The sequence below is a fragment of the Amphiura filiformis genome, chromosome 1 (assembly GCF_039555335.1).
Source record: "Amphiura filiformis chromosome 1, Afil_fr2py, whole genome shotgun sequence".
NCBI lineage: Eukaryota > Metazoa > Echinodermata > Ophiuroidea > Amphilepidida > Amphiuridae > Amphiura > Amphiura filiformis.
The window spans coordinates 10,239,876-10,263,995 of NC_092628.1; the positions used below are offsets into that span (position 1 = coordinate 10,239,876).

At 37.3% G+C, this 24,120-nt stretch overlaps 2 protein-coding genes across 5 annotated transcripts; one reads left to right on the forward strand and one right to left on the reverse strand.

Moving 5' to 3' along the window:
• Nucleotides 1-256: 256 nt before the first annotated feature.
• LOC140150231 (2-Hydroxyacid oxidase 1-like) lies at nucleotides 257-10,112 on the reverse strand. Of its 2 annotated transcripts, XM_072172262.1 has the most exons (8): nucleotides 9,871-10,112; nucleotides 7,930-8,081; nucleotides 5,125-5,380; nucleotides 4,180-4,334; nucleotides 3,077-3,168; nucleotides 2,694-2,855; nucleotides 1,854-1,923; nucleotides 257-1,128 (listed from the first exon to the last, which is right to left on the reverse strand). In XM_072172262.1, exons 1-8 carry the CDS (start codon nucleotides 10,002-10,004, stop codon nucleotides 1,058-1,060), a joined length of 1,092 nt encoding a protein of 363 aa, XP_072028363.1. In that variant the 5' UTR covers nucleotides 10,005-10,112; the 3' UTR covers nucleotides 257-1,057. The 2 variants fall into 2 exon arrangements, with proteins under 2 accessions (XP_072028363.1, XP_072028425.1); XM_072172324.1 differs by lacking the exon at nucleotides 7,930-8,081 and having other exon boundaries at nucleotides 9,871-9,984.
• Nucleotides 10,113-10,553: 441 nt separating this feature from the next.
• Nucleotides 10,554-22,515, forward strand: LOC140150450 (uncharacterized). Of its 3 annotated transcripts, none has more exons than XM_072172503.1 (3): nucleotides 10,642-10,738; nucleotides 15,196-15,340; nucleotides 17,336-22,515. In XM_072172503.1, the coding sequence occupies exons 2-3, from the start codon at nucleotides 15,205-15,207 to the stop codon at nucleotides 18,505-18,507; spliced, it is 1,308 nt and encodes a 435-aa protein (XP_072028604.1). In that variant the 5' UTR covers nucleotides 10,642-10,738; nucleotides 15,196-15,204; the 3' UTR covers nucleotides 18,508-22,515. The 3 variants fall into 2 exon arrangements, with proteins under 3 accessions (XP_072028672.1, XP_072028604.1, XP_072028749.1); XM_072172571.1 differs by lacking the exon at nucleotides 10,642-10,738 and adding an exon at nucleotides 10,554-10,631.
• The last annotated feature ends 1,605 nt before the right edge of the window (nucleotides 22,516-24,120 follow it).

The following is a 24,120-nucleotide window of genomic DNA, read 5'->3' on the forward strand; positions in this document are numbered from 1 at the left end:
GTTATATTTAGTTAACTGTTCTTATATTTATTTGTTCAGTGGAACCTCGTTAACACAAAATCCATTTGCATTAGAAACCTGATAACGCAAAGTGATTTTGAAGTCACTGGCATTGTTTTTGTTTATGTAAAACACAAAATCAAGATAACACAAACTGAGACCTTTAGCCCCATACATTGTAGATTTCATTTTAAAGAGGTTCCACTGTAATGATATGACAAATTGAATTCTTTATACAAAGTATGATTCAAATGTATCAATTTCCCGTATCTGTAGCATCCAGTTGCTACCAATTTATTTCTATCATCTTAAGTTTATGTTTTTAAGGGAAGGATAAGTGGAAATGAGACGCATTCCCGAATTTAAGATTTCTTAAATACTTACGAACACTAAGATCATGTATTCTTCCAACTTTAAATTAGATATATCACATGGCTCAAGACAGCTGAATTATATTAGCTGGAAATATGAGTCGGGAATGAGTTGACAATCCTAGTTTGGAACATAAGATAAATTATAGAATGTTTTACTGTAAAGAATGACCAACGAGTGGCGTAGCTAGGGATTGTGACACTCGGGGCTAAGGATATATAATGGCACCCCTCCTCCAATCAATTCTTGAAACAATTAATTTTGGTTATGATGAAGTTGAATATCGGTCTTAAATATTGTTCTTTCAAATGATTTTGTTGAAGTATGTGATATGAATAGTTTGACTTTCATCGATTGGAGGGGACGCAGAATTGAGACTGAATTGATCAATTCGGCGCCCCCTAAGCCTAAGGGTGGCGCCCAGGGCACGTGGCCCCTTGTCCCCACCCCCGTCGCTACGCCACTGTGACCAATAATTTGTATTGGGTACATGTATTGTGGTTTTCAGCGTCATTATAACACTTTGTGAGTTGTGACAAAGATCCTCACTGCTGCTTTATTACTGATATGCAGTCTTCATCGTAATTCACAACATGTACATGTATTGTAGATGTAATTGTTAACACAATGTAATGCATATACAGTAATTGCTGATTTCTCTCATTTTTAAAACTACAATGTAAAGCTATAAGTTTGAAGAAAAAATCTGTCTTCTTTCTACCAAATCTGGTGTTATTTCCTTCAATGTCTTACAACCTGTATAGAAATAAGATAAAACAAACTTGGTATAAACAATATGACATTACATAATATTCAGATTGTGTTTGTTAGTATATTTGAAAACATCTAATGTGATATGTAAGCGTCTTATAGTGTGTTTGCAATTTTCTCCGAATTTTCCAAACAGAACAATTCAAAGTCACAATATAAGTTTCCTCTGAGGTGTAAAATGGTATTTTAAAAGGAAAGAAGCCAAGGCAGTTGTCATTGAAACCAACAAATATGTGCCTGGATGCGACTTCCTGGACTTCTAAATGGAAGATAACAGAAGATTGTGCCAGCCCAACCAATAATATGTATGATTCAAATTTTGTTTTTCTTGGCCAACAATTTATTACATAATACATGTAATATTAACTGTCAAGGTGATTTTTTGATCATTTTAGCCAAAATAATGAGGTAAAATGAAATTAACTGTGGTGCTATGGGGTAATTGGAGAATCTTGCTTTAAAAAGAGTGCTTTAATGCCAACAGTTACATGTACTGTGTTTGATTAAATTAGATTTAATTAGTAATGATATGATTTAATTTAATTTATTCGCTCATGAAAATTAAACTGTTAGCGGTTACTGTGTTTCCATAAGATGTTTATGTTATTATACATGTACCTTATATAGGTTTATGTGCTTGATCAAATCTTGAAATTAAACAATGCTTGTACATAATTGTAACTATAACAATATATCTATTGTGTTCTTACCTGAGAGTGCCATAGCAATATCAAATTCGTCTCGAAGTATTTGAAGAACTTTCTTCACTCCAGCTTCCCCCTAGAAAAAATAACAACACGGGCACATGTTGGCTCCATGCAATCAAATTATAATTTATGATTTAAATGATGATTTTGGGGCTTGAGTAAACTGGTATATGAAAATTTAGAGAGAAGGTAATCCAGCGACTGGGCTTCATTCCGCGCAGAGTCCTGATATTTTTCTCTGTCTAAATTTTCATATGCCAGTTTGCTCAAGCTCCCAAATCATCATTTAGATCATAATTTATCGGGATTGCATCATTTATTTCCAATCCTCCATTTGCATTGTCTTACGCCCTGCTAGGGTGAAGCATATAGGCCGCCTCCTTCATTATTTAAAATTATGGAAAACGGAATAAAATCACAATTTACTAAATAATATTGCGTGTAGGACCTATTGGACTATTCCAGTTAAAATACATACACCCCCTATGGAAGACATGACCTTAATCTCAAACACAGTGAAAAGTAGATTTCAAATGGAAAATGGAGTCACCCATTTAGGTAACCCATTTGAAATTCACACTCCCTGTGTGGAAGATTAAGGTCATGTCTTCCCTATAGGGGATGAATGGCTGGAATAGAACTTTCATTTTCTTTCAATCTCCCTATGCTAGTAGACCCATGAAACCAGAACAGGAATAGCAATTCTCATCTGCAACTACCAGTTCAGTTATGCGTTCAGATGAGCTTTATAATTGCTTGCTAACAGCCAAAGTCATTTTTCACCTTGACCACGCCTTAATCATCAAGATTCCATCTACATATGATAGAAATTATTGTACTCACATCGGTAGCCAGACCCCACAGTACAGGTCTGCCAACAAACACCGCTTTAGCCCCTAGAGCGAGTGCTTTCAAGACATCAGTGCCCTTCCTAATCCCTCCATCAAGGTAGACTTCAATATCTGATCCATGAACTGCCTGGACTATTTCTGGCAAGGCATCAATCTGTTAAAAAATGAAATGTGGTGACATCAAAGCAGTTGCTAATAGAGTGGTGTTCAGGATATGCAGGAGTTGGGCACAGGCTGGGGCCCCCAAGAAATTATATTGCCTTATATGATTGTTTATTTTGTCTTCTTTTATGCAATGATATTTTGCTTTAAGAGGACTAGTATACTATTTGGTGTTTAGTTAAACCATGTTGGAAATTATATCCATGTACATACTGTGGCAAGGGCTCCATCAAGTAATCGACCGCCATGATTAGACACAATAATGGCATCGGCCTTGTGTAAAACAGCATTATGAGCATCTTCCGCTGAAAAAAAAAACAAGTACTAATTGTCAAATGATTAAGAAAGTTGCTACTTGCATGCTTGCCATATTATACCACCCAAGATCACAATATAAGGAGAGGGCAAAACCAAGTGTTTGAAAGTTTGTGAACAATTTGAAATCCATGCGGAATGCACCCACCCCCCTCCAACTCGAACTCAATCAAAATAAGTTAGGAGATGTTCAAAACTTAACATTCTTAAACACATAATGAAATAATTTCAATAATTTAAAGTGTACATCACACAGTGCTTACAACAAAATGCTGAAGTACATATTTTACCGATGTTTCAGTAAAAAAAGAGAATAAATTAAATTGGCTAATTTCTACAAGACAAATTCACACCGCAAAACAAATGTGCACAGCGGCTTTCATAAAAAGCTGTGTTGGACTCGTCCATATATCAATGAAAACTTTTGGTTACCAATCATTTTTGATACAGCATGTATTTGACCATTCTAGAGATGATTAACTTTATGTACTTGTAACATCAATTTCATGTTTCAAGTGTGCCGATTTGTCACACACAGTAACATTCAAAATTATGTCATGCGTAAGCACTGTGTATTCACCGTAGAAGTGATATAATAAACTGATTATTACCATAGCAATAGGTGAAAACAATTTTTGAATATATTGCACTTCACTAGGAAGTTCACGCGGTATACCTCTGTATTGAACCATAGATATCAAAGAACATGGGTAAAGACATGGATCGTAATTCTATAGAATATGATATCATGCTGATCACTCGCACCATTAAGATTAGTATCTTTGAAAAGAGCGGTATTGTATTCAATCTATGATTGCAGACATAAAAAGGTGATGAGTGCAACCTGTTTGTAATGTAGGGCGACATATTCGAAAATTGTTTTATACCTATTGCTATAGTTATCCGATTATCACCTCACTTCTACGGCGAATAAGGTCGAAGCGGGATTAACGGAAGTGTACAATTAGAATTTGAACCACTTCACAAATCCAAGCACTTACCTGTCATTATTCCCTTGAGTATGATTGGTAATGAGGTGACGGACTTGATCCAGTCGATATCGTGCCAGGTCAAAGTTTCGTCTTTCATTTTCGTTATTGTCGACTCGTATCTTAGTTCTTCGTCTGAATATCCACAACCAACAAAGTTTTCAAATCTTGAGAGTTTACATAATAAAAGTGCTTTTAAAAGTTAGCAACTAATTTTAGTACACTGAAAACACTAAATTGACAAACTGCTACAACAGTGAACCAAAGAGTGTCTTCTCCAAATCCATGGAGGAATTGTAGATAATTGTATTAGCTTCTCCAAAATCCATGGAATCGGAGATAATTTTATTCACTTGTTGAAAAAGAAAGTACTACAGACTGCAAAGTGTGATTTATAAAAAGAAGTACAAGAGTGCACACCAGTGAATACATACAGCGATATGACTTCATGTAATACAATAGAAAAGGCATGAAACCCAACTATTAGGCCCTGATTTATTTAATCCTCATTAGGCCTGGGAAATAGATTGTCTGTGAAAAATGAGCAGGATCCGACTTTTTATGAAAAAAATGCTGGACTCCGTAAAGGCCTATAATTTCTACAATGGATGTCTTCATCTGACCTACGACTTGCAGAAAGGGTAAGTTTTGAAGAACTGAGTCGCTCTGGGGTCAAGAAAATGATGTACTTTCCCAGACCCTGTTTTTTTTGTACAGAAAGTCAATTGACAAGCTATTTACTGCTTGATAAATCATTAAACCTCCAGCAATTGAGCTAAATATATTTCTCAATCAGTTTACAATCGCTTTAATATGCACAATTTACCAAAAAAAATGAAACACGAGTAAAATTTTGGTTCACTCATGTCGAGATGTTTAGCTCAGCTACTTAAGAATAACCATATAGTTTTGAATTTTTGATTGATTTATACTTAAACGTTTATTAGTCCTACTTACCTATATGGGTGTGGAAGTCCTTGTTTGTGCCTTATCAGAGAGTATTTCTTTCCAAGCACAACACTGTCTATGGTCACAACAATACCCTTGCACCCAGCCTTTTCAGCCCTTTGTATTAGGCGCTGTACCAGACTCTTATCTTTGAAAATAATTAATTGGAACCATTTAAGACCCTGAGGTGAAGCGGCGGTTATATCTTCAAGACGCTTAGTTGACCAACTGCTCACAACCATGCCAGTTTGCATAGATGATGCCGCTGTAGAGGCAATTAAATAATCTAGAAACATTAAAAGGAATACATACTTGTAAATATGAAGAGCCAGGACTATCTGTGGTAGTTCTATACCGTAAAAAGTCGATAAAAAGTTTATGTGCCTATTAAGAAGTTGCTCGGACAAGAACAAATTTTTAGGGTAGTTTGTTAAACTTTATCTTCTTTTTTTCTTTTAATCGACAAATCTGTAACGTAGATCAAATTAAAAGAAAAAAATGAACAAGTTTAACAAACTACAGTAAAACTTTGTTCTTGTCCTAGCAACTCGTTAATCCAGTGCTATCAGAGGTAGTTCTAATGCAAATATGTACATTGCTATCAGAAGTAGTGCTATAAGTGATAAGTCTACTTCATACTGCTATCGGAGGTAATAGTTCTTCATCCATAGTGCTATCAGAGGTAGTTCTACTTCATATGCAATGCTATAGAGGTAGTTCTACTTCATATGCAATGTTGTCAGAGATAGTTTTACTTCATCCATAGTGCTTTGCAGATGAAGTTCTTCGTTCACCTTGTTATCGGAGGTGGGTGCCGTCAGATGCACATCGCTGTCAGCGGTAGTTACCGTAGTTTTGTTTCATTCAGTACTGTTGGGGTAGTTCTATTTCATCCGCAATGCTATCAGAGGTAGTTCTACTTCATTGTACGAATATTATTACGGTATGCTCTCAGAGGTGGTTATACTTCATCCACAGGGGTATCAGAGGTAATTCTGCTTCATCCATAGTGCTATGCAGATGAAGTTTTTCTAAGTACATTGTGTTATCAGAGGTAATTCTACTTCATCCAGGATGCCATCAGATATGTTTCATGCATAATCGCTATCTGAGTAGTATTGTTTCATAATAATAATACTGTTGGAGGTAGTTCTACTTCATCCACAATGTTATCAGAGGTAGTTCTATATACTTCATCCACAATGCTATCACAGGCAGTTCTACTGCATAGTGCTATCAGAAGTAGTTCTACTTCATCCACAGTGCTATCAGAGATAGTTCTACTTCATCAACAATGCTATCAGAGGTAGTTCTACTTCATCAACAATGCTATCAGATGTAGTTCTACTATGTGCTATCAGAAGTAGTTCTACTTCATCCACAGTGCTATCAGAGGTAGTTCTACTTCATCAACAATGCTATCAGAGGTAGTTCTACTTCATCAACAATGCTATCAGAGGTAGTTCTACTTCATCAACAATGCTATCAGAGGTAGTTCTACTTCATCAACGATGCTATCAGAGGTAGTTCTACTTCATCAACAATGCTATCAGAGGTAGTTCTACTTCATCAACAATGCTATCAGATGTAGTTCTACTTCATCAACGATGCTATCAGAGGTAGTTCTACTTCATCAACGATGCTATCAGAGGTAGTTCTACTTCATCAACAATGCTATCAGATGTAGTTCTACTATGTGCTATCAGAAGTAGTTCTACTTCATCCACAGTGCTATCAGAGGTAGTTCTACTTCATCAACAATGCTGTCAGAGGTAGATCTACTTTAACCATTGTGCTATCAGAGGTAGTTCTACTTCATCAATTGTGTCATCTCCGTGCCCCGTGCTATAGTATCAGAGGTAATTCTGCTTCATCTAGGTTGCTTACAGATATATACTTCATGCACATCGCTATATCTGAGTAGTTTTATATCATCTAATACTGTTGGAGGTAGTTATACTTTATCCACAATGTTATCAGAGGTAGTTCTTCATCCACAATGCTATCACAGTCAGTTCTACTTCATCCACAATGCTATCAGAAGTAGTTCTACTTCATCCACAATGCTATCAGATTCAGAGTTAGTTCTACTTCATCCATAATGCTAGGCAGAGGTAGTTCTACTTCATCCACAATGCTATCAGAGGTAGTTCTACTTCATCCATAATGCTATCAGAGGCAGTTCTACTTCATCCACAATGCTATCAGAGGCAGTTCTACTTCATCAACAATGTTATCAGATGTAGTTCTACTAGATGTGCTATCAGAGGTAGTTCTACTTTATCCATTGTGTCTTCTTCATGCACCGTGTTATCAGAGGTAGTTCTGCTTCATCTAGGGTGTCATGCTACCAGATATACTTCATGCACATTGCTATTGCTATGCAGAGTGCTGCATCAGATGTAGTTCTACTTCACACACAGTGCTATCATAGCTAGAGATAGTGCTATCAGAGTTGCTATGCTATCAGAGGTAGTTCTACTTCATCAACAGTTTTATCAGAGGCAGTACTACTTCATCTACAGTACTATCAGAGGTAGTTCCACTTCATACACAGTGGTGTCAGAGGTATTATATTTCTACTGCATCCACAGTCCTGTTCACGACGATCTCTCAAGACAAACTGGGTTTTTTTTTGTTCTTCTTTTGTTTAGTTTTTTGGTGTTTTGTTTTTTGATGGTTTTTTGTTGTTGTTGTTGTTAGTTTCTTTGTGGTTTTTTGTGTGTGTTTTGTGTGTTTTATTTTGTTGTTGTTTTGTTTTTGTTTTTTGCATCACAACTAGGCCTAAATAACAACAGATTTGTATTTATGTACCTTTAGCTGTAGCAATTTCTCCATCAGGATGTGCTAAGCAGTGTTTACCAGTCGGTGAGATAGCAATAGGAAATGATATTTGCTGTCCTAAAATAGTGGTAGACAGATCACGGTTAGAAACATCTCTCATCAACCTGGGTAATAGCCTCAACCTGCAAGTTGGTAGATAATAGTCTTAATTTAATAGTGTGTCTCAACCCTTCCCATGTTAAAAACCTAATTAATGTCCGCATGCGGGGTTTTTTTTTGGTGTTTTTTTGTTTTTAGTTTTTTTTATTATTATTATTTTATAGGTGGGATGAGCTTTTTGACAAGTAGACCACATTTTCATCTCTCAACAGTCTCAAGGTGTGGTCAAGATGAAGAATTTGATTGAGATTTACGATTTAGGCTATTTTGACGTGAGATTTTTGTGTGGTGGATTTTGGAAAAAAAATAAACAAAACAGCAGAAAAACCTGAAATTCGCAAAAAGCGGGCGATGCGATGTTACTGGTGCGCGCGGGGCCCGCGGGGGCTTTAAGATAAACTATTCAATTAAGATTCCATTATCCCGGATTATTGTCCCATTGTCCCTCAAACTTTCCAATTGCAAAATATCTTAAAATCCTCACCTTTAGAATTTTAGCTTTAGCTAGCTGTTTCATTTGGCAAAACAGGAAAGTAATTTTTCAATCCAAAAACAATTGCTGTTTTTATTTTTAATCTGGAGTAGGCATGGGCATGATATGCCCTAATATTATTTTTTTCCTATAGCCTATGCCCCATTTTGGGGCTGTGCACTGATATGTTAGGAGGCACATGAATGCAAAGTTCCCACCCTCTGCCAGACCCTCAGCATGCAAACTAGACTGTGCTGCATTCCTTCTTTTTTTTTGGATAAACAATCAGTGGCGTAACCAGTGGGGCAGCTGCCTCCGACACAAAAAAAAACTGGGAAGAAGAGCAAAAATTGGGAAGGGGAAAAGGGGGGGAAGGAGAGAAAAGAGGGAAGAAAAAGGAAGGAGAGAGAGAAAAAGGGGAAAAGAGGGAAGAAGAGAAAGGGAAAGAAAAAGAGGGAAGAAAAAAGGGAAGGAGAAGAGAAAAGGGAAAGAAAGAGGAAGAAGATCTATACTACTTTCATTGTGAAATTTTGTACTCTGAACACTGGATTTTTAGCTTCTAATATGCCAAAAACCATGAGCTTCAGGGGGCTCCGATCCATGCATGAAACCATTTAAAATCTATGACGAAACACATCACATCTCCAGTGACTGCCCTGCCCAGCAGTTTTCTCATGGATATCTGAGCTGATCAGAACAGGAATGATGAGTTTTCCATGGTCAGGTCAGAGAGATTAATTTAGGGAATGATAAATTAAACTGGACTTCTACAGTAGACTACATGCAAACAAAACCTATACCCCACCCCCAACCCACAATTGTTTGCCCTATGTTGCCACCCACTCACCGACACCCTCATTTAGGCCTACATGTAGGTCTACACATGGCATATTTGGGAACAGTCATGCACGGTGTAGCCAATGGTTTATGCGAGTGTTTGTTTGTTTAAAAGCTTTTAAACGGGCGCTACGTGTGAAGACCAATTGGGTCCTGTTGGGACCAGGCTCAAACAAAATGCTCAAGCCAGGCTAAAAAAAAGCCTACGTTATGTGCCTAAGCATGCTGGCCTGTAGGCCTCTGAAAAGAGAAGTGAGAAACAGGAACATGCGAATTATTTTGGCATACATTTTAATACTATTACTTGAATGTTTTGTGATCAGGCCTAGCCCTAGAGCGTTAAGGTGCAAAGATGGCACCCTTTTGACTTGTCAAAATCTCACCTTACTTACAAAGATAATCATGCACATCCCCCACAGTTTGCAGTTGCTGTTGTTTTACCCATAGGCTTCAAGTATTTATACTTTAACTCAAGTTACCAAAATAAAATGATCATAACAAACCTTTTGAAAGCATCTTTGTTGTCTTGAAGAGTTTGTTCTTCTTGTGCACCACAACTAAAATATTCAAAGGCATATTTTGGCAAATGTGTCCTTGCATGTGCCTCAAAATCGTCAACACAGACTAATGCTGCCATGGCTTGTTCCAGTACTTATTGGAAAACATTTGTTCCAGTGTGGTACTGGCAAGCCTTTATCACCCGGGCTTATCACACGCAGCGGCTGCATAGGTATTTGAGGGCTGCGACACATGCACAGCAGCACATGCATAAAGTTTATAGTTCATGGACTGATATTAGACTTAGTACAAGTCTTTATAAAGAGTTTGATTGCCGGGCACGCAACATACAAAAAAAGACAAAAACATGCCAGAAATAGCTCATGCACACGCCCCGAAATAGTCTTGATTTATTTTGCGAGTACTAGGGCCTATCTAATAAAGCAAGTTCGTGATGTTTTCCTTTTAGCGACCCATCTAGTAATGTGTGCCACTGACTTGAAATTTAGGCCCCCCCCCCAGCATGCCAAAAATTGCCCTCTCGGCTGGCCATAAATTCTTGCCCCCCCCATCCCCGGCTCGTAATTAAATTTATTACATATAGCCCATGACATTAATTGCATATCATGAGAGTTCAACATTTAATAAAATAAAAAATACAGTTTTTATATTTTGGCCTTGCCATCAAATGAAGACGGGCTTGCTGTAGCGTGAGCTCCCAAAGCGATGACCTCATATGCTGACCTTGATCAATACAGTTCAGTAGGTATTAAGCTTACACATACAAGTTTACATGTATCTTGCTTGATGGAGCATGAAAACCTTTCATTCCTTGTGAGATATTTTCAAGGAATTAACTGTTCGTGACAAACTGTAAGTAACATAGTTTAGTGGAGTTTCATGTAACTATTTTAATTTATGCTGAATTTATCTGGGGCTGAAATGTCCTACAGAAACTGGTAAATAAATTATCATGATTTATTGATTATAATATTATGGAGATGGAAGACGTACATTGACCATAACTAAGAAGAAGCATAGAAGGTCATTCAAGTCAAGTGTGTCGTGCGTGAATATTAGACTGCGGGAACTCATTGATAATAATAATATTAAACATGTTCATGATGTTGCTATACATGTACATGTACGTACACTCCCGGTGTACCAGTAAGGCTTTAGGATAGCTTGATAATAACATTTGATTGAGAACTATTTGGGGTTGTGCAATATTAAACCGGTGCAGTGGCAGGGCTGTCAACTTTTTTGAATTGCTACATGTAGGTGTGAGATTTTTGGCAAGCTGAAATGGATGGGGTTGGGGAAGCAAATGTTGGCAAGTCAAGAAGCTTCAAGAGGGAGGGGGGTAAGGGATTTTTGGGACATATTCATGGGTTGCCTTTTAAATAAGATGATCTAAAATTGTAAAAAGGATCCCCAAAGTTTGGCATACATGTGCAAAGGGGAGGCAAAGATTTCTTGGCAGGCTATCTTTTGTGAGTGCTTAATTTTTCTCGGCATAAATATCTCGGGAACAAATCAGAATAATGTTTGAAACTTGAATTTTGCAGTTAATTCCCCCCCCTATTATGACTTGAGGATTATGGTTAGGGAATAGGAATAAGTTAGCAATATTCTAAAATCAATCAAAAGCAAACAAAAAATCAACACTTTTGGTTAGTAATACATGTTTTTGACCAGTTTAAGGTGGTACCAGGTGGTGGGCGCCGTGCATTCTCTAAATTCAGTAAATTTCCATCGTCAACCGTGTATTTGAATCGGATTATTTTGACATTTTTAAACGCTTGAAATATCACAAACAAATATGCCTATGTTAATAAATAATATAAACACAAGCTAAAACCGTTGGGGTTCGATAATGAACCCCACAAAATTAACCAAGTATATGGAAAATGCCATACGGCTGAGCAGTTTTGCCGGCTCCCACCATCATGCCACTTGCCGCCTGGGTGGTACTACACCCCTTGATAAATTTGTGACTATTTTTGCATTTTTCTCACAAAATAATAAAACACTGGTACGGTAACAACCGTAATAGGCAAGGAATCCAGTTACTTTCATTGACTCAAGACAAATACATTATTTATGATAAGAAAACAGGTACCCCTAGAATGTACCTCATTTCGTAACATAATGAACCACTTGTCTTGAATCATTGAAATTTCAGTGAAGTAATTGGATTCCTTGCCCCTATAATATATACGTATATAGTCGTATAACTTTTGTAGTTATTTTTTGAGAAAAATGCAAAATTAGTCACAAAATGTATCAAGGGCGTAATACCACCTTAATATGATTTATAAACACAAGCTGGGAAAATGCCTGGGGGGCACTTAACACAAATGACCATACGGGTATGTTCCCCTGGAACGACCCCCTTTTTGGATTTCCCAAAGATCCCCTATACATGTATATTTGACTAAAATAGAGCTCCAAAAGACCCTTGATTTTGATCATTTCAGCTCTAAAAGACCCCAAAATTGCTCATTCCTCATATTTATGGGGTTTTTCAGGTAATTTTCAACCAGAAAGCCAAGAAAGACCCATGATTTTGACTGTTCGCAGCTCCAAAAGTCCCCATTTTTACTTGTTCGCAGCTCCGAAAGACCACCTTTTACAGGTGCGTCAGCTCCCAAAGACCCACCACCTCAAAATTCCAGGGGAACTAATCAACATACCCACTAAAAATTTTTTATGTCTCCCCGGGGAAATGTAGTAAAAATAAAAAAAAGAAGGCTTGGGTGGGTTTGAACCCGGGTTGAAGCGCCGGAGCACTCTAACTGATTGTGCCACGAAGGCACGAAGCCAAAGATATACACATATTGTGTGATACGATCTGGTCTAAAAAAAAGCATGGGGCCAAAGGCGGCAAAATTGAAATTATGATCAAGGATTTGTCCATAAATAAGGGGTCCAATGGGGTTTTCACTGCCCATATGATGCCAAATTTCTGATTTAAAATACAACAGAACTATTCCAGTATATCTCTAGTGTTTTATTATATAGGCCTACCTTACTAATATGGCTACTATATGACATATCAGTGAAATTTCCAGAAGGTTTACTTTTTGAGTTACAGACATATTTTGCCTTCATGTCACGCATGATTTTTGGGTATGTGACATTTCAACATGCAAATTTGATCAGGTTTAATTATTTGCCATGTACTGGGTTCCTTGGCTTTTCTATCATGGTAAGTATATCAACAAGAGTCAACAAAATATCAGTACTTATTTTAATGTTAAAACATTACACATAATTTCTTACACTGGCCCATAGAAAATATCATGTGTCGTGTGTAACTATTTGGTGTCCCGCAGTTAATATGTTGGTTTTTTCATATTTCTTGCACTATTTTCTTTAAACATTGTCATTCTTACATTAAAAAAGCATCTTGGATAAATGGATTAGGTTTAACTCTATCCAAAAGTAGCAAATTTGGAGGTAATCAACAAAATTAAATATGGTTTTTAGGTAAAATCAGCTCTTGACATAATTTTGGTGTCCCGCTTGGAAAGTTATGTTGGTCAATTTTGATTGTTCCTAATTTGCCTAAGGTTGCTCATTATTTAATGAATGAAGTCTCCTCAGATGACTTACCATAAGGTTAACCCAAAGACATGATATCATGTCTTTTGAACTCAGAAACATTTGCTGATGAGCATTTGAAAATTTGGTGTCCCGCCATGTTGACATAGAACAACATGATTTTGTTGAAAATGGGACTTCTGATATTGATTAAACACTGCAAACAGTGTTTAATGTTATGTTTTAACATTTCCAGCCCAATTCAACATTTTAAAGTTAAAAGTAAAAATTTTGTATGTCGCGTGTAACTGGAACACCAAAGTTACATACGACAGTGTAAAATTGAGCATAAATATCACATGTGCATAAATTGATGGAGAAAAGTTACCAAAATGCAAGTCTGATATCTAAAAGTATCACACAAGGACATTTGAAAAATTAATCGTTCTAAATTGAAAACATCCAATATTGTACCAAATATGCTAAAAATTGAAGTTAAACTTTTTTTGCAGTGTTGAAAAAATAAAAATGCAATTTTTGAAATTATATGAAGAACTCTTTCCAACTTTTTTTCATTTTCTCATTAAAAAGGATACTAAATCACATTCAAATATATATTTTAAGTCATTTCAAGATTTTTTTTATTTCTGAAAATGAAGGGAAAATATTACTTTAGTGTCCCAGTTATGTTGGTCATTTTTCATGTTGGGTCTGAATTGGGACATGTTTCCTATGTATGCCCGGGATGTATGCCCAGCAAATTTATAACCATTTATTTTTTTTGCATATTTTAGACAATGCTTTAACTAAAAACAACCTTCAAATTAGTTTTTTGAAATTTTGAGTCATTGTCACACTTTTGGACCCCTTATTTATGGACATACCCTAAAGGCAAAAATATGGAGTAAAAAACTAAAAATTTTCGTTTAGTCTTACAGCATAGTGAGTGCACATGTACATTTGTCAGGCGCGTAGCAAGCGGGGGGACATGGTGGACGAAGTCCATGGGCCCCGAGGGTTCAGGGGCCCCGAGCACAAAAGTGAAAATTAAATAAGGGCTGGTAACGGAGAGCAGGGCCGGATTGGGCCAAATAGGCTCGGGTCCAGGGCCCCAAAAATTGCCCTATAGATGCATCTTTCTTTTAACTCCTATAACAGCATGCTTTTTGGCCAAAATAGGGCAAAATTGTAAAATTTTCCGCGCTTTGCGCGCATTCAAATATCAGAATTCACGTTGATCTGAGGCTAAAATAGTCTGAAATTGACGTTTTTAGCGTGTTTTATGCGTGCAAATGTCCTAGTAACATCCGAACAAAATATGTTATTCCCCTCTATATTATAACGTAAACCAAAACTTGGCCACTGACTTGAGTGCATTATATGCCTTCCTCGGCACGTGAATTTCGGGCCTACAAATTTTGGCTTGGCCCAGGGCCCCCATAAGGTAAATCCCGCTCTGGTTAAAAGGGCCCGTATTGCCCCTTGTCCATGGGCCCCGGATGCTCTTGCTACGCCCCTGACATTTGTACATCTTCATGTATTCATCATGTTAACTACCATAACTGAAACTCAACATCATTGTGTAGTTATTGATATGCATAATGGATTTTGAATTCAAGTGTTGACTGTGCTTGTTGTGTATTAAAAACTGGATATACATGTATCTAGGAAACTTTTTTTTAATTATGGAAAGATTCAGGTCTTCCAGGGAGACCAGTACATTTGTATACATGGAATTTCCTGAATAAATAAATCCTCTATTTAATTTTGTACTACATGTCCAGGTGTGAGATATGGCTGAGGCACAATATGAAGAGAGTGCCAGGACTAACGGTGATTTGGAGCAGCTGCTTACAATCATAGGGAAGCGTGTGGAGGAAAGAGACAGTCAACAGCATTGGAATCGGAATCAACTCTACACACAATATGGTATGATAATTCCGTTTTTTAAAGTTGCAAATCTTTTAAAAACTAGATTGTCTCAGCAGCAGGGGACATTAGGCTGTCATGTGCATCTAGGTGTAGAGGCTTATCCTCTTATTCCCACTTGAGCATTCTCAAGTACACTTAAAGTGTTTGGTCTCCTGGTCAAGTCAGTTTTAATTTAGGGGTTGTTGTTATGTTGTTATAGCAACAAGCTCAGTTTTTCTGTCCATTCAGCTGTCACTTTAGTGGTGTGCAGCCATTCAGGTCTCCCGTCTTATTTTTTAATTCCTTTGTTATGTCCATAGTTCTCCTAGTGATGCACTTGCAATTGTTCCTTCGATCTTGATGGACCAAAAAATCCCACCCACCCTCCCAAAAGCTGGAAGGGTGATTCAGTAACTAAATATGGTTAAAGATACTCCAATAAAATGGTATGTCCAAATATGCTGCTTTATGCTTAAAAATAGAGGCTTTGTATGGAATTTCTTGAAATCTTGAAGAATATCATTAGTAGATTGTCTCCACTTTCTACTGCGTTTTATAGAAGGGAATGAATGCTTTGTATGGAGTTTCTTCAAAACCTGAAGAATCTCGTCTGTAGATTGTCTCCACTTTCTACCGCGTTTTATGGTGCTTGGATGTGTTATGGATTTTCTTCAAAACCTGAAGAATCTCGTCGGTAGATTGTCTCCACTTTCTACTGCGTTTTATGGTGCTTGGATGTGTTAAGGATTTTCTTCAAAACCTGAAGAATCTCGTCTGTAGATTGTCTCCACTTTCTACTGCGTTTTATGGTGTTTGAATGTGTTACGGAGTTTCTTGAAACCTGAAGAATCTCGTCGGTAGATTGTCTCCACTTTCTACGCGTTTTATGGTGTTTGAATGTGTTACGGAGTTTCTTGAAACCTGAAGAATCTCGTCGGTAGATTGTCTCCACTTTCTACTGCGTTTTATGGTGCTTGGATGTGTTAAGGATTTTCTTCAAAACCTGAAGAATCTCGTCTGTAGATTGTCTCCACTTTCTACTGCGTTTAATGGTGCCTGGATGTGTTACGGCGTTTTTTCGAAACCTGAAGAATCTCGTCGGTAGATTGTCTCCACTTTCTACTGCGTTTAATGGTGCCTGGATGTGTTAAGGATTTTCTTCAAAACCTGAAGAATCTCGTCTGTAGATTGTCTCCACTTTCTACTGCGTTTTATGGTGCTTGGATGTGTTAAGGATTTTCTTCAAAACCTGAAGAATCTCGTCTGTAGATTGTCTCCACTTTCTACTGCGTTTAATGGTGCCTGGATGTGTTAAGGATTTAGTTATATGCCCATAAATTGATTGTATTTTATCTTACATCGGTATTATCATAGAAAAACAATCAAAATTCAATGGTTGTCTCGGTCCCAGCCGGTTTGTGTTCCTCCGTCACTAAACAAACCGTCTGGCGACAACCCCGAAATGACGATTGCTGATTGGTTAATGAATTTCCAAATAAAAAGGTTTTCAATTGGCTATGGAACCCATATGGCTGATGAATTATGGCGTGACTTGTGTAAGTGACATAAACATCATATTTTGTAGATACCACAAACGCATAATGTACGCTAGCTTGCAGCCACTGAAACGCCAATCATCTGATATCGCCTTTCATGTCAGCGACTCGCAGCGCATACTCACATACATGTGTTGATTTATATCACCGCATGGCTGTCCATCAACTTAACTTATTTGGCAACTCCATATTTTACTGAGTTAATTCATCCAATCATGACAGACGTACTATGATGTTGTCGCCAGACGGTTTGTTTAGTGACGAAGGAGTACAAATCGGCTGGGACTGAGACTAGGTTCAATGGCTGCAACATTTTTACAGTTTCCATGTCTTTACCTTGAATTGTTATTTTGCATAAATGTGACTGGACACTGTGAATGAGTCGTAAAGTCAGTGACTGACTCTTGTACTTATTTGTTTTCTATCAATGTTTTTTTCCATTTTTACTACATTGTAGGTATCTCAGGTGACACACCAAGAACTACATCACATGAAAGAGAACACCAGGAGTCTGGGCCTTCCACAATGCAAAGGGCAGGTCAGCAAGGAAACAAGCCTTCATCAAATCAAAAGAAATGCAAAGAAAAGAAACCCAAGCCTAAAAACTGTAAGAAGAAATGCCTTGAATCCAGCAAGCACACATGCCACTTATGTAACAAACTATATAGCTCAATTTATGCTCTGCAGAACCATGTAGCAGCTGAGCATGAAGGGAAAAAACATGTTTGTCATGTATGTGGTTTCACAACCAAGTGGGAAATGAACTTAAAAGCACATCTTCGTAACTTACACAATGTTGGACCGGAGCCATTGAAAAAAGAAATCAGAAGACAATGTGACAGATGCAACATTGTTTTCACTTCAAACAAGTTGTTATTTGAACACTTAACTAATGTACACCAGATAGCAGAGCCATACACGTGTCCTTGCTGCCCAAAAACATTTAAGACCATATATCTCTTACCCCGACACAAGTTGAAGCATCCAGAGTTGGTGCATTACCGGTGTAGCGTATGTAACATGCGGTTCCAGTTGGAATCTTATTTCAAAGTGCACTGTGAGAAATTTGGGCATCATCAGACAACAGCAGATATGAGAGATTTTGAAGATTTGACATGTTATAAATGCCAAACGAAATGTGCAACATACGACATGTTTGACACACATATAAAGAAGGCCAATACAATTGGATGTGTTGGTGGTAGTGTTATCCCAGAATGTTATCAGTGCAAGATCAAATTTGGTGTTGTGAAAGAGCTAATGAGACACTACAATTCTGTGCATGACACTGGGCGTACAAAACGATCTGGCAGTCTTCGTCCAGAGACGTCAAAAAAAAGAAAAAAAGGAGACCAAAAAAATAGCAAACCAAATCAATTGAAATGCAAAGTGTGTGGGGAAATTGTTACCGGTAGTAATTCTAATACAGTAATGAGAATTCATATGCGCAAACATGAAAGACCAAGAGATTTTAAGTGTGATGTGTGTGATCATGCAGCATATACTCGTAAGCAGTTATGGCGTCACAGAAAAAAGCATTTTAGTCTATCCTATAAATATAAATGTGAGGTATGTCAGGCGGATTTAATTTCAAACGTGACTATTGTGTTCATACACGTATACTCATAAAGACACGCCGCCACCAAAGTGTAGCGGTTGTGGCAAGGTGTTCTATTCAGACTTTATGTATGGCTACCATCTCCATAAGGAGTGCAAATCATGGAAGATGCTACCAAAAAGTGATGCAAAAGATGAAGAAGAGAAAATAATACAGAAATACAAAGAGCAAGGTCGCTTAATTTCAAAGAGAGGACAAGCTATGAAGAATGCCAAACTCAATGGAGAAGAATTTAATGAAGAAGAGTTTCTACGTAAACGCAGAGAATTTAGGCAAAGAAAACTGGCCAAGAAAGCTCGAGTGAGAAAGTCTGGTGCAAAAGCAAACACAGCAGTGGTGCCAACTGGACTAATGGCCAACTTTGATGGACATACATTTGGACAGAGTTCACTGGAAAAAGTCAAAAGCAGTGATAGAATTGATGATAATGAGTCTTCAAAGACTCCAATCTTAAATGTTCTTCAAAGCTTTGCTGCTAAAAGTCTTGTAGGCCATTACAGTGGGTCTTCAACTGCTTCAAAAGGTCATGTTGAGGGTGCAGTGAAAGATCATGGAGAACAGGAAGGGACGAAAACTGGAAGTAAAACTGTTTGTTCAAGTGTTGTTATGCCAGAAGATGGAAAGGAGATAATGGGGGAGAGGGAGGAAGTTGGTGAAAATTCTGTGTATGAAAAAAGGGGAAAGCAAGGACAAACATCAACTGGTAAACAGAGTTCACAGGAAAAAAGTCAAAAGCAGTGATGGAAATGACGATAATAAGTCTGCAAAGACTCCAATCTTAAATGTTCTTCAAAGCTTTGCTGCTAAAAGTCTTGTAGACTGTTACAGTGGGTCTTCAGCTGCTTCAAAAGGTCATGTTGAGGGTGCAGTGAAAGATCATGGAGAACATGAAGGGAAGGAAACTGGAAGTAAAACTGATTGTACAAGTGTTGCTATGCCAGAAGATGGAAAGGAGAGAATGGGGGAGAGGGAGGAAGTTGGTGAAAATTCTGTGTATGAAAAAAGGGAAAAGCAAGGACAAATATCAACTGGTAAAATGAGTGGAAAGGAATCAAGCTTGAAAGGATTAGTCACTAGTGTGGATAATGAGTCTTCATCTGCTGCAAGAGGACATGCTGGTAATGCAAAAAAGAGAAAAGAACATGAAAATAGTCTTGGTATAAGAAGAAGTCAAAGTGCATGGTTATGTGATGACCCAAGTGAGGATGAAGATAGTGACTGGCAAACAAGTGAGGATGATGAAGATAGTGACTGTCAAACAAGTGAAGATGAAGATAGTGACTGGCGAATGAATGGAGTGAAAAATAAGAAATCTAGAGGTGGTTACCCAAAGAAAAAACGCACAAGTGTCAGGGCTAAGAGGAAAGATAGGAGCTCTCATCTAATGAAAATTCAGCAGAATAGAGAGGAAGAAGGTGATGATGATAGTGACTGGCAACCTACAGAAAGGGAAATAAACAAAGATGGGGAAAGACTGCAGATTAGAAGGAGTGCGTAATACAGTGGACACCATGGAAATAGAAAGGTATGAAGAGGAGGAAGCTAGTGAAGTTGACAAAGACGAGGAAAGCATAGTGCCTAGAAGAAATGTACATGTCGTGAGGATAGTGAAGATTATAACATTGCAAAGGTACAAAGAGGCAGAAAAGGAAGAAGACAATGACTCTCACAGAAACATTATTAATGTTGATAGTAATCGGAAGCCTACACAAAGTGATGGTGATTGGACGGATGAAGATAGTGATGGGGAGGCTAACCAAAGTGATGATAGTGGGAGCTTTGGAAGGATGGTGATGATTGAAACCTACTGAAAGTGATGATAGATGGGTGATAGATGGCAATGGTAGAAGGCCGACCCACCGACGTGAGATTGTTGATGATAGTTACCAGCAATCTGTAAGAAGAAAAGTCAGCACAGATGAGCATCGCAGTGTGTGTAAGGAAGTGAGAACAAATAAAATGGTGAAAGAAGAGCCAGAGAGTGATTGGGAAGGTACAGAAAGTGATACTTATAATCATGAGGGACACGTGCATCGTAGGAAGAGGGTACGAAAGAGAGTAAAAACAATGAGGATGCAAAATTATGAAAAAAGAAGACAGTGAGGTCGAAAATATGATGATACAGGTAAAGAAGAAGACATCGACAGTGCAAAATTATGAAAAGGTTAGTATAAAAAAGGAGCAAGATAGTGACAGGGAAGCTACAGAAAATGATGCTTATAATCATGAGGGAAACGTGCATCGTAGGAAGAGTGCACGCAAGAGAGTAAAAACAATGAGAATGCAAATTTATGAAGAGGAAGATAGTGAGGTCGAAAATGTGGTTGATGCTGACAGAAGTGAATGGGAAATACTGAACTATACGACAAATGTTATGGATTCAATTTTGAAACAAAACCCTAGAGTAGTGCTGTTTAAGCTTCCAGAGTCACTTCAGTCAGTCACAATTGGAGGTGCAAGTGATGATAATTACATGAAAGTTGGGGAGTGGAACATACAGCATCAGATTCAGCCACATAGTTTGCCTTCAGTGCATGCAGACACATGTATTGATAAAAAAGAATGGGTATTAAGCAATATGACAAGTCGTAAGGTTTCAATGTGGAAACTTGACCATCAAGTTTTGCGGGATAAGCCTTCAGAGTCACTCCAATCTGTCACAGATGCTTTGACATCTGGAACAAATGAACAGTGTAAATTAGATATCTTTGATTTGATTGAGTTTGCGTAATTATATCTTATGTATTGACAAATTTGAAGCCCCGTTCAAATACATGTAGTTAAAGCCATTATGTACGATCCTATAATATGAAATTGGTTTTCATTTTTTTTTTTTTCAAACCTGATTTTTTTCATATTTGTAATGTTTACACATGTCCCAAGTAACTCCCAACTTGTATGTAATGGAATCAGCCATATTTGTTATCTTTGTAGGTCAACAGGGCAAAGTTCGACAAAATTATGACTTTATGTCCTCCCAAAGAACTGGATATTAAATAGCCAAAATAACCAGTGGGATTCATTTCACTTTACCTTGTTAGGCAGTTATTACTAATATTTCAACATGAATAAAAAATAACAAAATTAAAATTTGTCAGAAATCGCACATACATACATATATACACTGGGCTTTTATATTGCGCCACTTCGTTTAGACCACAGCGCAGAAATACAACCTTTAATGGGACAGTTTTTGGCTTATTCATTCATTCATTCATTCATTCATTCAATGTAATTCTGATAAGCTCAGGGTCAAAAATTCCGTGAGAATCCATTTCGCATAAAGATTCTTGTCAACAAAATTGCAAGAATCTAAATGGATCTCTAAATAAATATTTCAATTTATCATACAAAATTATATGGCGAGAATCCATGGATTCTTGCAAAATTCCACTGGGTGAATCCAAAAGGATTCTTGCACTTGGTTGCAAATTTTTGACCCTGTTAAAGCTCTTTCAATACGTAAGTATTGATCACCAAGAGGTTTAGATCAGACATTATGAATATATAATTAGACAATAATTGTCTTACGCTATGGAATAGAGAAGACCACTGCTGTCCTTCCGTGTGTGTCTTGTGTTTGTAGTCACTATGAAACAGGAATAAATGTAATAAAAGTTGGTATCATTGTGTGACGGTTTTGTTAAAGTTTGAACATAAAAATTAATTTGGATTGTGTTTTACTTTTCGTCACCCTCATAACAAAATTGCCTAAGTCATTCTTACATGTTTCTCATTTTCAATTTTGATTTTCTGAGTAATAAACCCATAATTAATCAAATTTCCAGCCGCATTCTTCATTAACTTGTGGAATACGCCTCTTTTGATGTTATCCTTTATTCTAAAAGAAACACATCCAAGGTGAACAATTTATTGCTTTATTACTCAACAGGGTCAAAATTGCAAACAAGTAACAGTGCGTACCGTGGCCGTCCCAACCCCGGGGGAGCTGAAGAAAATTCAATTTTGCCGCCCCTTCCTCAACAACCCGAAAAGGTTGACCCAACGGTTTTCTTGCTCGTTTGAAAAAGTGAAGAGCAAAAAAAATTAAATTAAATTAAAAAAAAAAAAAAAAAAAAAAGGGTTTCAGGCGCTAGCGCCCTAAAAGCAGCACATTTTGATGTATAGTACCATTTTTTATCAAATTTTTTCCGCCCTTTTTTATTTACTAATTCATTTTGCCGCCCCTTCGTTTTTTACGCCTGTTTTGCCGCCCTTCTTCTTCCGCCGCCCTTCATTTTGGCCACCCCTGCTTTTACCCCAGGGGCTGGCGCCTAAACCCCCAAAATACGCGCATGAGTAACATGGGAAAATGACTTAGGCATTTTGTTATGAGGCTAACGTTTTTATATAATTATTTTTGTTAATTATTTAATTATTATTGTCTTATGCTATGGAATGGATTAAAACAGTAAAATTTGTTGCTGTCAGTCAACACTAGTGCAATGGATATAATAATTATGTGTGAATCGAAAATACTCACTATTCCTCATTAAAAAGTAAAAAATTTGCTTTTTGAAGTTGAACTATGATGGTGCAGGTGAAGTCGAAGGAAGTCAAGGACAGGCATGGCGCATAAAGAAATAAACAGAATGATCCGAAGCAGAAGCCAACAAAAAAGTTGCATTCTATAGATTTTGACTGTCATCTTGCATGTTTGGTAATATTTTCTATTCATCTAACAACACTGTAGATGAAGTAGACTACCTCTGATAGTACTATGGATGAAGTAGAACTACCTTTGATAGCACTGTGGATGAAGTAGAACTACCTCTGTTGGGACTATTGTTGAAAAGGAACTACCTCTGATAGCACTGTGGATGAATTAGAACTACCTCTAATAGCACTGTTAATGAAGTAAAACTACCTCTGATAGTACTGTTGATGAAGTAAACCTACCTCTGATAGCACTGTGGATGTGGATGAAGTAGAACTACCTCTGATAGCACTGTGAATGAAGTAAAACTACCTCTGATAGCACTGTTGATGAAGTAAAACTACCTCTGATAGCACTGTGGATTAATGTTAATTCAATGCATTGAAATCGAATTGAATTGAAATGAATTTTGGGCGATTTTCATTTCAATGCATTGGAATTGAATTGGAATCGAAATGAGTGGGCTTGGGTATGAATTGAATTGGATTGGAATTGAAATCATTGTGAGCAATGAAGAATTGAATTGGATTGGAATTGAAATCATGTTGAGTGATGAAGAATGAAGTGGAATTGAAATGAAATTCAGCTTTGATTTCAATTCAGCATTTCGATTCACAAGCAGATGTCTGTGATTCCAGTTTATTCCACCTGTTAAAAGTACCCTTCCCCCGTTCTGAATTCTGATACACTTCCAGGTCTATTCACTCAAGAGACACACATTAAAATCTTTTTCCACTAATCTTAAAGCGCCTATTTTTCTCAAGCTCCTAATTTTTATGCTAAAAAGTCATTGTACATTTGAACAAATTGTGAGAAAACCATTAAAGAAATGACAGCTTTTTTCACACTTTTTCAAAAGTACAAGGATTTTGGGTGTAAAATCTTAGGAGGAGCAGGAGACAAGTAGGTAAGGGCTATCTAATAGTATCAAACCTTGTGTTGCTGACTCAAGTGTTATAAAATTCAT

Excerpts from the sequence above, each read along its gene's own strand:
- LOC140150231 (XM_072172262.1), bottom strand. The coding sequence starts at position 10,004 with ATGGCAGCATTAGTCTGTGTTGACGATTTTGAGGCACATGCAAGGACA. Across the intron at positions 1,924-2,693 it reads TGTGGGGTCTGGCTACCGAT|GGGGAAGCTGGAGTGAAGAA; the intron begins GTGAGTACAATA and ends TATTTTTTCTAG. Across the intron at positions 1,129-1,853 it reads TATTGCTATGGCACTCTCAG|GTTGTAAGACATTGAAGGAA; the intron begins GTAAGAACACAA and ends ATTTCTATACAG.
- LOC140150450 (XM_072172571.1), top strand. The coding sequence starts at position 15,205 with ATGGCTGAGGCACAATATGAAGAGAGTGCCAGGACTAACGGTGATTTG. Across the intron at positions 15,341-17,335 it reads TCAACTCTACACACAATATG|GTATCTCAGGTGACACACCA; the intron begins GTATGATAATTC and ends ACTACATTGTAG.